We start from the raw sequence: 16,474 nt of genomic DNA, 5'->3' as shown, positions 1-16,474 counted from the left end.
CATACGAAGATCCTCTAAAATTGAAGAGTTTTCTTAATTTCTGTCATGCTGACTCTATGGACACTTCTGCATCATCCTCATTGATCAACAAATAGATGTTGCTGTTATGTTTTAACTGAGCTCTTTATCTGAATATTGGATTCTTGCATAAATACCGTTGATGTTATTTGTTATTAATTGTTCTTGTTTTGATTGTAGTTATTGTTTCCATCTTCTGGTTTATGCTGATTTGTTTATTATATTACTCCTATTTGCAGGTTCCGCCCTTACGATGTACTTTCCCATGTGTTGTTTCGCCCGTCATCTCTCGCCCCTCTTCGCCTTCGTTTGAAGTCTGGCGTCGTCACTCCTTCATGTGGCCCCATCTCCCCCACCTTATATGTGTTTTGGAATATTTGTAAGTATGTTCATTGAATCTTCTTTATTGTATCATTTTCTCTTTCTGTTCCTTTATCTTCTTTTCTCTCTCTTCATTCCTCCTTTTCCCTGTCAAACTGGCTACTTCCTCTGTTGTTCTGATACGCTCTCACCTTCTATTGGATCTATCACCTTCATTTATTCATTCTCTTTCCTCCCTCTAGTTTATTCTTTCTTCATTTCCTTAAGTTTCAAATTGTATATGCTTTTAATGGCATCTTATTTACTTGTGTTTGGAATATGCATTATAAATGGCTCATTCTATTTTTTTTCTTCCCTTGATTTATGGCTTTAAAAATCATTACATGGAATGTTAAAGGTTTAAATTCCCCTATCAAGAGACAACAGGTTTTATCCTATTTATCTAAATTAGATGCTAAAATTGTTTTGCTGCAAGAAACTCATCTTACTGAGTCTGAATCTTTAAAGCTCAAGAAAAACTGGGTTGGCGAACTCTACTTCTCCCCGGGTGATGGCAAACGTAATGGTGTTATTACATTGACTCACAAATCACTGCGGACCTCCCTTGTTGCACAAGAAAGAGATGAGGATGGTAGAGGGTTGATTAGAGATTGATGGTGTGTTGATCTCTCTTTTTAATATTTATTCCCCTACTCCTGGGGATGCTCCCTCCTGGTCTGGTTTACAACATTTAACTTCCCAAAATTTCTTTACTAATGTGATTCTAGCTGGTGATTGCAATCAAGTTTTTTACCCCTTCCTAGATCGCAAATCCACAGTTCCCTTCATCCCCTCCAAGGCACATAAAGCTTTCACGCAAACCAATAAAAATTCACATTTAACTGACGCTTGGAGACTATGTAATCCATCTTTACAAGAATTTACTTTTTACTCCGCACCTCATCAAACTCAATCATGAATTGATTACTTATTTACATCACATAATATCTCTCAATCACTCATATCTGCAGACATAGGCCCCATTCTCATTTTCGATCACGCCCCTATTTCCATCCTGTTAGATTTACGGCCTCACTCATCGTACCCCAGAAGATGGCGATTTAATAACACTTTGTTTTTGGACTCTCATTTTAATACTTCCTTTATTTCTTTTTTTAATGAATATTTTCTATTCAATTATGACACTTTGCCTTTTCACATAATATGGGACGCTTTCAAGGCTTCTGCGTGAGACTTTATTATTAGATACACAGCTAATAAACGGAAAAATGCCTGGGCTTTAAATAATGATGATCTTTTAAAGATTAAAAAATTAGAACATACCTATTATACTTCCAAATCCAAGAACTGCTTAACTGATCTCATCAATGCCAAGAGCCAATACAATAAGGACACAACCGATGCTGCCTCTTTGTTTCTTTTAAAAAACAGTGCTAAATTCTACAGGGGACATAATAAATCTGGCAAATTATTAGCTAATTATCTAAAGACTAAGCAAAACAAGCTTCACATTGATTCCATAGTGTCAGACACAAATACTTTTAAGTACAAAGAGCATGACATTTTACAAGAATTTGTTAAATTCTACGAACAACTTTATACTCCTGAACATCACCCCACTGAGGAAGATATTTCCCTTTATCTCTCTTCCATTAAGAAATGTCCAAATTCATCTCTAAACCTTGACCTTCTTGAATCGGACTGGACTTCAACTGATCTACTTAATGCTCTCAATTCCCTCAAGAAGGATAAGGCCCCTGGTCCTGATGGTTTCACTGTCGAATTCTTTTTACATTCTTCTCAAATTATCATACCTAAATTACATGCTTTAATATCTTCTTTTCTTTCTTCTGGTAATTCCTCTGGTACTTTTCTAGAAGCCTTAATTTGTCTTATTCCAAAGGAGGGTGAAGACTTATTGCAAAAATTATAGACCCATCTCCCTAGTTAACATAGACTATAAAATCTTTTCGAATTCATTAGCTCTTAGATTGGATTCTTTTTTGCCCCAACTTTTAGGTGAGGAACAATCGGGTTTTGTTAAAGGTCGTTCAATAAATGATAATACCCGCTTATTTTTTTATATAATTTCCAAGTCGCTGAATCTTACTGAGCCCCTCGCTGCCATAGCCCTCAATGCCAAAAAGGCTTTTGATAGAGTATATTGGCCTTTCATTTTTCAAACTTTAAAATGGTTTGGTTTTGGTCCAAAAATCATATCCATGATTTCTTGTTATATTCAAACCCTAAGGCAGCTATTTTCGCTAACAGTCTTACATCTCCGTATTTTACTCTACATAGAGGAGTGAGACAAGGCTGTCCTCTATCTCCCTTTCTTTTTAATTTAGCATTAGAACCTTTTTTGTCTAAATTACGAAAGAATCAATCCATTACAGGTTACTCATCTAAATTGCTAGAAGTCAAATTAGCTGCTTATGCCGACGATGTTCTCTTATTCCTCTCCCAACCACACACTTCTATACCATCCTTTCTAAGTGAAGTTAAATCATACTCTTTAGTCTCGGGATATAAACTAAATAATGAGAAGTGCGAAATTTTACCTTTGTCCAAACATACTTTTAAAGAAGAATTCTCCTTGTCTAATTTTACTTAGAGTCCCCTTCATATCAAATACCTTGGCATATGGTTTACTCCTTCCCTCAAATCATTAATCCCTCTTAATTTCAACAAATGGATTGATAAGCTTACTTCCCTCGCGACTAAATGTCATCCTTTATACCTCTCATGGTGGGGTCGCTTAGACACCATTAAAATGATGTTGATGCCTATAATTCTTTATCTTTTGTCTAATATACCCATGCCCATTCCTACAATATGGTTTAACAAAATTAATTCTATTCTTATGTTTTTCCTTTGGCTGAATAAAAAGCCAAGAATGTCCTTATTAAAGCTGTCACGTCCGAAATCTGAAGGAGGTGTCCGCTTTCCGGACTTTCCTAAGTATCACTAGGCATTCTTTTTGAAGCAATTATACAAGTGTATGTCGGTCTCATCGCCTGATTGGCCTCTTTGGGTTGATCCGGAGAGCTCCTTCCTTTTCTGTTTTCTTTTCAAGAATATTTATCCTTTACGAGAAAACCGCAAAATTCACATACACCTATCATTAAATATTCATGTAGTAGCATGAATAAACTCCTTCATATTGAACCACATGACAAACACATTTCTCAACTCCTCTATATGGCACAATAAACATGTTTGTATTAAGGGGAAACCAATTTATTGGAGAACTTGGAGGGATAAAGGCATTTTATGGACACACCAATTTTTTGATAATGACATTTCTTACTTTTTCAAAAGCACAATCTCTTTTTCACTTACCAACATCATTTTCACATAAATTCCTAGCCCTACGTTCTGCTATATTAGAATATTACACACATTTCCATTCTCTACCTCAAACCCCTATACAATTAGATCACACCTGGTTAAATATCATTTCCAGATCATCGAAGGCCTCCACCCTATATACAAGCTTATTATCCCCACCCTTACAAAGAACCAAAACCAAGGTTGAACTCTGTTAGGGAAACTGATTTAGGCATACAATGGCCCATTTCTATTTGGGATAAGATTTGGGCAAAAATTAGAAAATCTTCCAGAGAAGCTAGCACCACACAAACTCTCTTTTTTATTTACAACAGATTGCTATTATCACCAGCTTCTCTACACAAAATGCATTCTGATACCCCAGACACTTGTTGGTCTTGTTCATCACCGCAAGCAGATTTCCAACATTTACTTTTTTCTTGCCCGCAAGTTTTTCAATTTTGGGGAGCAGTCTGGTCCAAAATTAACACTATTATTAAGACTAATATTCCCCTGACATTTGCTAATATTTTTCTAGGTAGTCTCTCCAATAGCTAGAATAAACCAAAATCACAAACACAAATTATTGATTTGCTAATCGCCACTGCTTTTCAGCAGATAACAAAAAACTAGAAAGATGCTTCTAAACGTTTGTATCTGGCCTGGTGGTACTCTGTCATAACCACAGACTGGACACAACTTTAGTTTTTCCCATGTCCTTGAAGCAAAAACGATTACTTTTATGGTCCCCTGTTTCACTGTGTTTAGACAGTGCTTAAAGCTTCTTTGTTCCAGTACCATCTATTCACGAAGTTACTCAACCACCTTGATTTGTTTAGTTATGAACTTAATTTATCCAAATGTAATTTTATATTATTAACATGCATACCTATTTTTTAAATATTGAACCCGTCTTATGTACCCGCTCTCCTCGATGTCATTGATGTATATGTTAAATATTATGTCTTTTTTCTTTTTTGATGCCATTTCACTTGTTACTTAATGCAATATTTTTATTGTATTCCCAATAAACTTTCTTATTAAACTTAAAAGCACGATCACTACTTATGTCAGGAAACATACCCATAATTTTAATACTACTTTAAAACACAGATATCAGTCATGTTACTTACTCGATCGGGAACCAGTCAGCACAGAGCTGCTTTACAATGTCTATGTCATCGCGACAGAGAAGACGCAATGTTGTCTCGCTAAGCGCTGTGATTGGGACCTCCTCTGTCATTCACGCCTATAACAGAAAGAAAATTGTTTAGGAAAACTGCTATTCTAACAAGAGGCAGCATGTAAATCAACTGACCAATATAGCCTGTCATTTTTTTTTTTTTTTTAAAGGTAGTCCAAAGTACCCTACTCAAATTCCTCTATTATCTTCTGTTAGGCCTTTTGTCCAGGTTTTGGGGGCGAACTGTATCATTCAGCAGAATATCTTTAATGAAAAACGACTACAAAAACTACCCCGACAAAGATTTCTTTAAAATGATTATTTGCACTACTGAAGTGAAACGGCAACAATTAATTTCACTGCAGCAAAACAGAATTTCATTAAACCTTGTCTAAGATTGTATTCCCTAATCTTAGCCCTTATATTAAACACATTTGCAACATATTTGACAATGCTGTTTAAAAAGTATCCTTGTTTAACTATTCTAAAAATAAATGCTTTTAGTGAGTTGAACTTATAGAAATGTTGCAAGATGGTGGCTCTAGAGGGAAAGCGTGTATTCAAGGTTCAGGGCACTAGTATCAAAAACATTTTGATGCCACCTTTGAAATCAGGTGACCAACAAACAAAGGAGGGTGTACCTTTCAAAGGCTTTTAAGAAGAGAAAGGAGGGGACAACATGTGCCCAGCTAGACATTTATCTAACATCGCAGGCCAGATAACTCGAAAACAACAACTAGGTTTTCTTATAAAGACCTGAGAAACTGTTACCTTACCAAGATTACATTGCCCTTTATGTGAGGAATCACATTGTGCAAAAACAGTCAGTCAATTACATAACACATAAATGCACGATTATGTATTTATGTAATGTGTACAATAATTACAAATTGTACATATATGTAAAAGGATGGTAAAAATCACAAACAATCTCAGTGCATGGGATACTTAGTAGCCTGATAAAAAAATGTAATAAAGTGCCCAGAGTTTCACAACGTGCAAACAAGAGCAATTTAAAAACAAATAAAACCATAAAAAATGGTGATACTCAAAACGGCTGCAACCATGATCAAGATGCAACTGAAGCCTGCACTCCCAGTTAGTTTAATGGAAGTCTATTCTATTCTATTAAGCACTTGTAAACCTACCCGTAGGCATTCCAGCGCTGACGTTGTGGCATAGAATCATTACGGGGAATGAAAGTGACCCGATCTGAAAAAGCCAAGTTTTTAATGCCTTCCGAAAAGGGAGTTCCTTTTCGATTGAGTGAAGAGAGAGTGGGAGCCTTTTCCACAATTTATCAGCGTTGTATACAAAGAAGGGTCCTTCGTATTTTGCCCTCTTGATGACAGGTACTTTTGCAAGATGAGCATTGGAGGAACGCAGAGATCTCCCGGGAGTGTAGGAGGACATCAGTGCAGAGGAGATCAGAGGCCCTTTCTCAAGGAGGGCCCCATGAGCAATGCAGTGATGTAAATATATTTCTCTCTGCAACAGGGACCAATAGAGAAGGCAGAGAGCTTGTCGGGCAGATTGGTGTCTGGGAATATTGTGCAGTATCCAGGCAGCAGAGTTCTGCACTACCTGCATTTTCTTTATTGTGGCTTTGGGTGCTCCCAAAAAGAGAGATTTGCCGTAGTCCAGGCGAGAGAGTATAAGTGCCTGGACTACCAGCTTTTTCAAATTTTATTTTATAAAGCATCCTCAACATACCAAAACAGCAAGCTTTACTACTAGGGAATCAAATTTAAGTGATTCAGCCAACCACATTCCCAAACTCCTTATAACAGGTTTTGAGATAGGGGGAGGAAGTAAAAATTAAATCCATAAACTTGCCTTGGCAAGTTAAGGTCATCGGGATGGCGGTTGTCAAATAGACGTTTCAAACACCCTTATAAGTAGAAACCCCACATTTTTAGAACATTGGCTTCAGTAAGGTGTGTCGTGCATTAAAAATATTCTGGACAGCAGCAAAGTAAATGAAGCATGGACTTTCTCTTATAGATACTTAATACGCAAGGACCAGTCCTGAAATCAGAATCCCAGCTGGAGTGAAATTCACTGATTGGTAAGACCATCAGTCTTGCACAGAGAATTTTAAGTCTGATCCCCCTACTGAATGCAGCTTTCAAATAGGATTACAATCCAGTTCCTTCATAGGATTTGCAATTGACGCAGCGTAGCTGCAATCCTGGACCGAATTGAGATCCGCTATCCTCAAGAGAAATCGGGCCTGTATCATCAGGATGGTTTTTACACCTGAATACGGAATTAAGACGGTGGTTAAGGTGGCCTGTTTGGCTTGCTGTAACGAAAAACAATATTTAAGGAAGGAAGCCTTGCATTTAAAATGTTGGTCAATTAGACTAAATTTCAGGAGAAGTAATGAACAGTGGTTGCATTTGGGAGATGGAATTATCTTCAGGCAGTATATTGTAGTCTATCTAAAATGGAAGCAAACTTCCATGGATCAGCTAGATGACCATATGAAAGTGTAGGCATTAGTTTGGCCCGTGTGACTTGAGTGATGGCTTCAGTTCAAGGTGCAAAAAGATGACCGATTAGTTTGGATGACGCAAATATGACCCCAGCAGAAATCCTGGCTGGCCCTGCCAGTGTCTGAGAACCATACGCCTAGATAGTTGTACATCGAAGCTTCACTTTACTCTTATACCTCCAATCCGCTAATGTAGACCACAGTTTATTTCCATTGATGACATCAAAGGCCGCAGAGTAAAATAAAATGCAGACAAGTGCGGTCGAAAGCTGCAGTCAACCAAGTAAGATAGGGCTACTGTGTTATCCAGCTTGAATGAGTGTCTCCTAAATCCCGTTTGATAGAAAGGGATAATCTTGGCCCTGAGTGCCAAAGCCGCCAACTCCTTAAGTAGAATTAAAGTATAAGCTTTGGCCTCCACATCCAATAACACGATCAGGGGGTAGCTGCTTGGGGTCAGGTTGTCCCTTTTTTTTTTTTTACCAGAACTTTATTTACAAGTGGTCTATGCCTGGGGATGGGTAAGGTTGTATGAGAATCTTGTCATCCAAGCCCATTCAAGAAAGGAGGAAATGGCCTACTACTAAATTGTGTTGCCTGTCCCTTAGAATCCAGAGTTCAATTTTCAACTGAACTGTAAACAGAGGCAACAGATCCTCAAGGTATAGGGGAATGAGATAGTCCTTACCCACTAGATGAGGAAAAAATGCACTGGCAGTCGGTGGACTCAATGTGGAGGATATCTGTGGGGAGTTTGAGTCAGATGAGAAAAGGACAGGCTGACAAATGGAAATATGTGGCATGAACGAAGTACAGAGGCAATAGAGTGACGAGAGGTACTAGAAACTATGAAAACAAGGCAAACTCCTGCATTCTGAAAAATCTTTTTTTAAAAGCATTCATCTGCATCGCCCTACTGAGTAAACCAGGCCAGCAGTATTGGTCTGTCCATCCTACCTGGAATAAAAACACAACCAAGCCAGGACTGTAAAAGTATGTCCAGAAGTTCCTTATCCATGCCAGATTTTCAGGATAACAATTAACTATGAAGAGTGGTTCCATCGAGATTTATTTTCGTTGTATGAGTTTTTATTTCATGTTAATATCTGAAAATCGGACAAGGATCCAGTCCTCCTGGATCTACATCAGACTTCCTGGAGCCAAGGGAATGACACAAAAAGAGGAGGTGTTTGACTGACAGGTCAGTGTCACAGAGAAGGGGGGACAGTGGCTAACGGGAGGATATGGCACTACTGATCAACATTTCTTTTACAACTGATCAACAATGACAACACTTGCAATATCATTGACTACGAGTCCAGCATGTAGAATGGGGGATGGGAGTAACATTGCTACCAACAGGCCAAGGATCTTGACGTTTCATTTCTGTACCCCCGTAGCAGCAATAGTTGTTGAAATGGATTCTTAATATAGAGAAACTCTCAAGACTGTCTGCATTTAACACCGCCATGTTTGATTTCTATTGGCAGCAGAAACCGAGTAACATACCCACGAATACTGCAAGGGGAGGAGGAAGAATGAATTGCATTTAACGGTAAAGAACAAGGACCAACTTGATCTGAAGGCGTCGGAGAGCATCTGACCCAATCAAGTTAATACATACCTACTGTTATGGGCAAATTTAGGAATCCCGTTCCACCATAGCTCTGTAAACAAAAGAACTATACAGCCACCAAATGCAAGTGAAATTTACCCGATTTTCTAATTCCTTCTGGAAATCTCAGTCTTTATGTAGAAGCAAATGAAGTTTAGTACTATGTAAATCCAAATAGAAACAAATAACTAGTTTGAGTTAGCATTAAGAAAGTAATGCACTTTACTAGGGTATAAAATGTTACAAAGGACACTAGCCACACAATCAAGCCTTTTTTACAGAGAGCTTTCCTTTTTGCAGCAGAGTGCAAAGAAATTGATCCTCGGTGATATATGAACATAATGCTTTACTTCCACAGCTGGCTTGGAAGAAAGAAAAACAAGACTGCCAATCACATGGACTAGTTTGAAAGACTACAACTTTAACAAGGCACAGGATCCAAGGGAAAAATACATTATTATACTGTGGAAAAATAATTCAGACAGTCCACTAGAAGTAAGAATCACGGAGGGAGGAGGGAGGGAAGGAAACACATCGGGGAAACGAGGAAAACAATGTCTGATGACCGGCTGGCTAGGCGACAGCCGAGGGAGTGAAACCAGGGCCAGACTCCTCTGTAGCTGCATATGACCGCTCCACCGGGCATCGGCCAATGTTGCTCGTGCGCCGGGGTAAGTATGAACAGTTTTAGTATCCGCCCATGGGGCATCGTCAAAAGTCAATCGAAAGTCAAAGGCCAATCGAAATTTAGCTTCCATTTTATGGCTATGGTGTTGTGGAATGAATAAGCACCCTTTTTAATGATACACATGAGTTACTTCACTGAAGGTCCACACTGAGGAACCCACATTTTGTATAAATTTTGGAGAGGTTTTGATGTACCTCTACCTACGCAAAGTTAAATGTAGAACCTATTGGATTCAGGCTGTTTTGAATTTCTATTGTCCTGAAGAAGACTCAATGTGATGTGTTGTACTCACACACTTTACGTTGAGGGTCAAAACGTCGACAATAAGCATAGGTGTTCCGTCTCAATGTCTTAAATACCTACACCTAAGGAATGAAGATATTTTTAAACAATTTTTCCAGTAATGATTGGATGCCCAACTGAGTCATTTTTTTCTGTTAATGGTATAATGTCAAGTATCTTGTTTTTGGATTATGTTTTATGTAATGCACCTTTTATATGGCACTTTTATATGTAATTGTATTTTATATATAACAGACCTGTGTCTTGGATATACGATCTATGTGTTCCTTCACGATATATGAATGTTAATATACTGTGCATGATATTTTGTGTGTCAGCTTCATTATTCTAACGCAGATAGTGCGCCATTGAGTGGCTTTTCCTTATATATCAGGATAAATTTCATTTTCCATAAGAAAACATGCATTTCTCGAATGAACAGATTGTTGCTGTATACAGTATTCAGAATATGGGCTTTATGCTCCACCAATTTCTAATCCATGATTTCAATTGGCTCCTTTCACTGTTTTTTGGAAATACTTCCTTTTTGTTGGTTAATTTGTTTAGTAGCCCCTCCTTTTCTTCAGTTGTAACCTCCCATGAGGACTGCCCCCGTTACATGTGATCTTCCTCAGTACGTTTCATTTACAGTTTGTCAGCATTACTTTCCTAATGACATTTTTCTAGCTGCCGTTGCAGGCACAACATGCTCTCCCGCTTCTACCCTGGGGTCTAACTGGACCGTCACGCTGCATAGAAGATAACATTTGTTACAAGCACTTCAGTTCATGGCATGTTTTATTTCTGCAACACGGCAACCGCCGAGTCTCAGCTTTTAACACGGCGGCCACCATTTTTTCTTCAGCACCACAGCTCTTGCCATTATGCTGTTTATTACTGTTTTGTAATTGTTGCAGCGTGGCATGCCTAGCTTTATCTTGGAGTATGGAGGCCGCACCTTTCTTTTGTTCTGAAAGGCGCGGCTTTCCCGCCTCCCTTTCCTTAATAATTAGGAACATACTCTCTGCGCAGCACCCGTTTTTACGAGTGCCGTGCTTTTTAGGTCGAGGACCGTCCGGTCTGCCGAAGGCAGAACCGGAAGTCAGAGATGTAATGTTTTGGAGAAGAGGGGCTTGCACCCGCCCCTCTTCTCCATTGGCTGGCCTCTTGAATGCTGGCCAGCCATTGGAGAAGAGCTTCATCACTCCGAACAGGCCCCGTCCTTTTCGGATTCGGGGGCGTGTTTTTTGCTACTTTTCTGATTATCTCCTCCAGCCAATGGCAAGAGGAGAGAACAGAAAAACACGCCCCCAATCCGGAAACGCCGCTGCCTTTCTCCGAGGCATTTCTGCTTCGCCTCGGAGAAAGGCAGTGGTGTGCTTGTCTCCTTTAGCCTTCAATTTCTCTCCTGTAAGACTCTTGCCCGTTCCTCTCCCTCTCATCTCCAGCCCTTCCCCTCAGGCTCTTCTTGCCCGTCCCTCCTTCTCGTCTACTATAATTCCCTGGCTGTCAGACTCAAGACCTGCAATCTCTCACCCCACGCTCCCTCCCCTGGTTGCCGGTCCTCCCAGCAGTCATCCCCTCCCACTCCCTCCTTTGGTAGCCTATGCCTTCAGACTTCCATCGCAGTGTGTTCCAGATCATCAGGGCCAGGCATAGGGTTGCAGCAGGCGATTCGTTTCCTGATATGGCTAGTATTTTAATGTGAAGTTGGTAAAAGGAAAACGGGAAAATCAACAAAGGCTACAATATTCAATTTTTAAGTTAAGCCTAAAACAGCAAATCCAAGAGCTGCTGCTCACACTATTCATAAACCCCTTTTAAAGTAAAAAGATGCAGGACTGCAGGTAAATACAAATTATTTTAAACAAAAACATCTTGACAGGGCAGCTGCTGGTCCTACCAAGATCTCCAAACATGACAAATCGCTCGTATTTTTCTCCACGGAAGTCACTAACTCTAGCCTGGTCGGGGGGGGGGGGGGGGGGGGGGGGGGGAGGGTTCGGGGGGGGGAGCTGTCCACCCAGCGGTTCATCCTCCAGCGGAGCAAGGTAAGTCTAGTGCTAGCTGTTCCACTCTTTAACTGCCAGTGGTTCTGGTCCTGGCCGTAGAGGGCCCATCCTGGAGTCTCTCAGAAGATAAACATCCAGAGGAGCTAAAAATGAACCAGCACCAGGAAGGCTCCTTTCACAGGTCTGTCCAGGGCACGCTCTGTCTTCAGACGGACTCTCTGCACACCCCTCACCACACAGCTGATCCCCCACGTACATCCTCTATGCTGACAACAGGCCCTGCTCGGGGTGGTGGCAAACAGGTCTGCTGTGGCTCCAGGGCACACTCTGTCTTCAGACAGACTCTGCACACCCCACACCACCCACAAATGCATCATGACAACTGACCCTGCTCAGGTTGGTGTCAAACAGGTCTCCCATGGCTCCAGGGCACACTCTGTTTTCAGACAGACTCTGCCCACCCCTCAGCACCCAGCTGACCCCCACGTGCATGCTGACAACAGGCCCTGCTCAGGTGGTGCCAAACAGGTCTCCTGTAGCTCCAGGGCACACTCTGTCTTCAGACAGACTCTGCACACCCCACACCACCCACACATGCATCATGACAACTGGCCCTGCTCAGGGTGGTGTCAAACAGGTCCCCTGTGGTCTAGGACAAGCAAAGAGCAGCTCACCCACTGCTAGGTCCTGTGTGTCGGTGCCACCCAGTGGACTGCGAGGACCGGGCGCTCGGTGCGCTCTTACCTTCCGGCTTAGAATGTTCACTCTGAGGGACCCTAACACTCTCTTCATTTTTTGCACCAACCTCCTTTTAGTCCACAATTCTCTAGCAACTGAAAGTGTTCAGGATCTATATTGTTTAGGTAAACTAAACCATCTACAAGAAGCATGTCAGATAAAAACCGAGCATCAGTTTATGGATGTAACTGCTCTTGCCTCAGAATTCATTCTCTTGTAATAAGTCCCATAGAAGCATTAGCTAAAACAGCAACCGTCTCTTCAAATAATGTAAGAATTCCATCCAGAAATAATGCCAATGCAGTCTTCTAGTACACCAGGAAAGGAGTAGTCTCTATACTTATTTTATAATTATGATAAATACAAAATAGCACGTTTATTGCTTAGAATCCCGTTGGCTCGTTCTCGGAGTCATCCTAATCATTTCCCGGCTGCATTCAATTAATGACTACTTCATTCTAATCTGTGCACATTCATCGTAGGGCCTCTCAAGCTGCGGCGGGTCTCGGCACATAATCGCGATGATTAAAAAATGTTCTCTCTGACCTATAGTGCTGGCACCCTGCTGCTGGAGTGCTGCTAGGTACATAGATGGACGGAGGAGCAAATGTACTCATTCTTTGGCTCTAGTTGCCTGCCTGTATACACGCACATCACGCGCGATAGTCTGGGGCGCACTCAACTCAGCAGCAGGCACTTTCAGCGATGTTCACCACTCTGTCACCCCGGAGACACTTTACTTTAAACTAAAGCCAGCGAGAAAGCTCAGTGAGCTGAACGGTCGCCGCTGTCACAGTGCAGTTTACCTCCAGTCGTGAGTTCGAACCCCACCTAAAACAGAAACAGTCTTACCGTACATCGTTACACTTAGTCACCTAACTTAGGAAACCATAACTTCTGTGGTTACAGTGCATAGAAATGGCATACGTTCGGTATTTAGCACTACATTCAAAAGAAGGTGCTATTAACATGCTTTATGGAGCTTGCAGGGCACTGAGTGGAGTGGCATTGGACATCCACATTTAAATAAGAATTGTACTGCAATAATTATATTTGATTCCTGAGTGAAAACTTGATATGGCCCATTTCGTCAACTGATGCAGCTAGTTTGAGACCAATTGCTCAGAGGGCACTAAAGACAGGTTGAAAACAGGGCTCTGTAATTGCCAATATAATAAGCATTGAAAATGCAATAGGTCTCGCCTTTCATTAAGTTAAAGCCATTTGCTTTGCTGTACAATACCATTAGCAAAGCAAATGGCTTCAACTTGATCAAAGGCAAGACCTTGTTGGCTCTATGCGTGGGTGGCTCTGTCTGTGGGTAACTGTGCGTGTGTGTAGGTGGCTGGCTCTATTTGTGTGTGGGTTGCTCTATGTGAATAGCTCTGTGTAGGTGGCTCTGTGTGGGTGGCTCTGTGTGTGTGGTTGGCTTTGTGTGTGCGGGTGCAAATGCAATAGGTCTCACATTTGAGAGAGATTAAGCTATTGACATTGTAAATAACAATGCAGTTTCTTTAAATGTTTTAAAAACAAAAACAATGTCATGAGCAATGCTAATAGCTCTAACTTTAACAATGCCGAGACCGTTGCATTGTAAATGCTTGTTCTTTTACTTGCAGCTGCGACGCTACACCTTCCCAGCGGGGTGCTCTTCTTTCAACCACAAAACAAAGGCAGCTAATTTTACGCTCTTCCCGGACACACTGCCTGCTTCGGAGACCGCGCCTTTATCTTTAAGGCAGCCCGCCATGAGTGGGGAAGTGCAGCATTCCTGGAGGTACTACTCTGTGCTTCATCTTTTACTAGCAGCTTCAGCGCTGCATCTATGTTATTCCTGCTTACATTTCACATGCTTTACTTAATGTTGAATTCCCCATCAGCGTTTACTTGTTCCAGGATGCTGTAGCTTTTATTATTTCAGGCAGCATATTACTCGTCTCCCCTCCCTCAATACCTATTTCCCATTCTCTGGTTCTCAAGTGCAGCGAGTTCATACCAATGGCAATAGCGGTATGCAAATATAAGCACTTCGCTGCAAATAAAAAAACAAAGTAAAAACCACTGTAATTTTTAACGCCAACAGCTGTAACTTTAACAAGTATGAGAACGATTGCATTGCAAATGCTTGTTTTAGGACTTGTATCCTGTACATAATTAATGTGACGAGGATGAGTGGACGTGTTTCCAGTCACTGTGGTCTTCTCGGGAGTAAAGCAGTAGAGTTATTTAGCAGAAAAGAATAACAGTGGAACTCACTTCGACGTAAGATTTTCTGTGGATTAGTCGTGAGCGGGTGATGGGTTTCTGCAGTCGGGCGGTGGGACAGCCACTGGGGGACTGGTCTTCGGTGAGATGCTCTGTTATGCTTTTTGCTTGAAGGAGGCTGATCCTAAGTGAAGTGTTTTCGCTCCAAAGCAGACTGCTCCTGGACGGACGGGAGACATGCATCGGCACTGGGAGGACAGCTCTTCACCTAGTAATGGGCTTTAGATCGAGACGGGTGGACGTTACAGGTGCCGTTTTTTGTCAGTCGTATCCCGTGCGTCGCTAACGGGCCCTGGGCGGGGTTGCCGTGTTGGTGCGGGGGTGTTCCGATCAGTCCATGCTACGGGTACCGGGCCCAGGGCTTACGCTTGTCCTCTACGCTGTCAGTTCTTGTGTCTCCGTCACCGGCGCAAACCCGACAGACATTATTTACTTCCGGTGTTATCTCACGACTAAAAACAGAAGACAGACTCGCTGTCGTTGAAGGAGAAGAAAGAAGAGAAGCCGAAAAAGAATTTATAAGAATTGAAGTGGAAAACGGGCGAGAATAGCATTTCTTTTCTATTAGAGGGCGCAGCTTTTGTTGTTTTAAGTCAATCTCATGTATCGACGTGGTCCTAAATTAAATGTCTGAAGGAATATAATCAGACTCGATAACCCTTTATTCACTCAGTCTAGTAAATGGAGCGCTCTGACATGTCACTCCGTTTTAACCATTCGCGAGTGTTTGTAGGATGTACTTGCAGTGTGACGCAACACAAAAAGTGCTGCAGCTCAATATGCATGTACAGGGTCGGATTGGGACCAAAAATAGGACCGGGCAACCCCAAAAATGTGGCCCATAATCATGGGGTGCAATCTTTATCAAAAATATTTCTTGGTTAGTATCAGTGGACTAATTTTGTGAGAAATGTGTGGTACATTAAGCATTTTAAATCTTGAAGACTGGAAACACTGTAGTTTCAGTGTCAACTCCTTCGGCAAGGTTGTGAGCATTGCATTTCCTTGCTCAATTAACTGTGTCCCCGACCCTGATTTTCACATAAATCAGGAATCTTGAATTTTCAATGGTGGCTCACCCTTGTTTCTAACACCTTGGGTTTTTTTTTTTTTTTTTTTTTTTTTACAATACCAGCAATGAATTACAATCTATAATTTACTAGTGGTACAATAAAAATATGTTTACCCTCGCTGTAGTCAGTCAGTAAATCTGCCTCATGGCTGGCATAGGCGCTCAAAGGCGATTTAAAATTGGAAGTAGGAGAGGTTATCTGAAGTTAGCTCCATAATACATGGTCAATGTTTGTAAGCAAGAGTTTAAAAATCAGCCTTTAAAATTTATAACTTCCAATCTCTTTAAAACAGCCTTACCTTTTTTCAAGTTTTTGAGAGCAGGAAGAAGACGGGCCCTACTAGTAAAAAACCATCATGCCACTGATCCAGCGCAAAAACCCAGGCAATGGGGAAACAACCTGTACCAATATCCTCCCTGCGTCGCAGACCCGACGTTACACTAACTCATTCA

General features: G+C 41.2%; 1 protein-coding gene across 6 annotated transcripts in view; it reads right to left on the bottom strand.

Annotated features, from left to right (window-relative positions):
• The window catches only part of NAA60 (N-alpha-acetyltransferase 60, NatF catalytic subunit), an 80,055-nt gene extending 64,656 nt beyond the window's left edge, over positions 1-15,399 (bottom strand). For 5 of the 6 annotated variants that reach the window (XR_014969502.1, XR_014969499.1, XR_014969501.1 and 2 more), the window contains exons 1-2: positions 14,941-15,397; positions 4,803-4,918 (exon numbers count right to left, since the gene is read on the bottom strand). Coding sequence is in view for 2 of the 6 variants with exons in the window: in XM_085628240.1 (XP_085484366.1) it covers positions 4,803-4,912 (110 nt within the window). In the remaining 4 variants the exon portion in view is untranslated. Of the gene's footprint in view, positions 1-4,802; positions 4,919-14,940 lie in introns of all 6 variants that reach the window. The other variant, XR_014969498.1, reaches the window with a different exon arrangement.
• Positions 15,400-16,474: the final 1,075 nt, after the last annotated feature.

This window comes from Triturus cristatus, chromosome 10 (assembly GCF_964204655.1).
Source record: "Triturus cristatus chromosome 10, aTriCri1.1, whole genome shotgun sequence".
Classification (NCBI taxonomy): Eukaryota; Metazoa; Chordata; class Amphibia; order Caudata; family Salamandridae; genus Triturus; species Triturus cristatus.
This window is presented reverse-complemented; position numbering and strand designations above follow the sequence as displayed.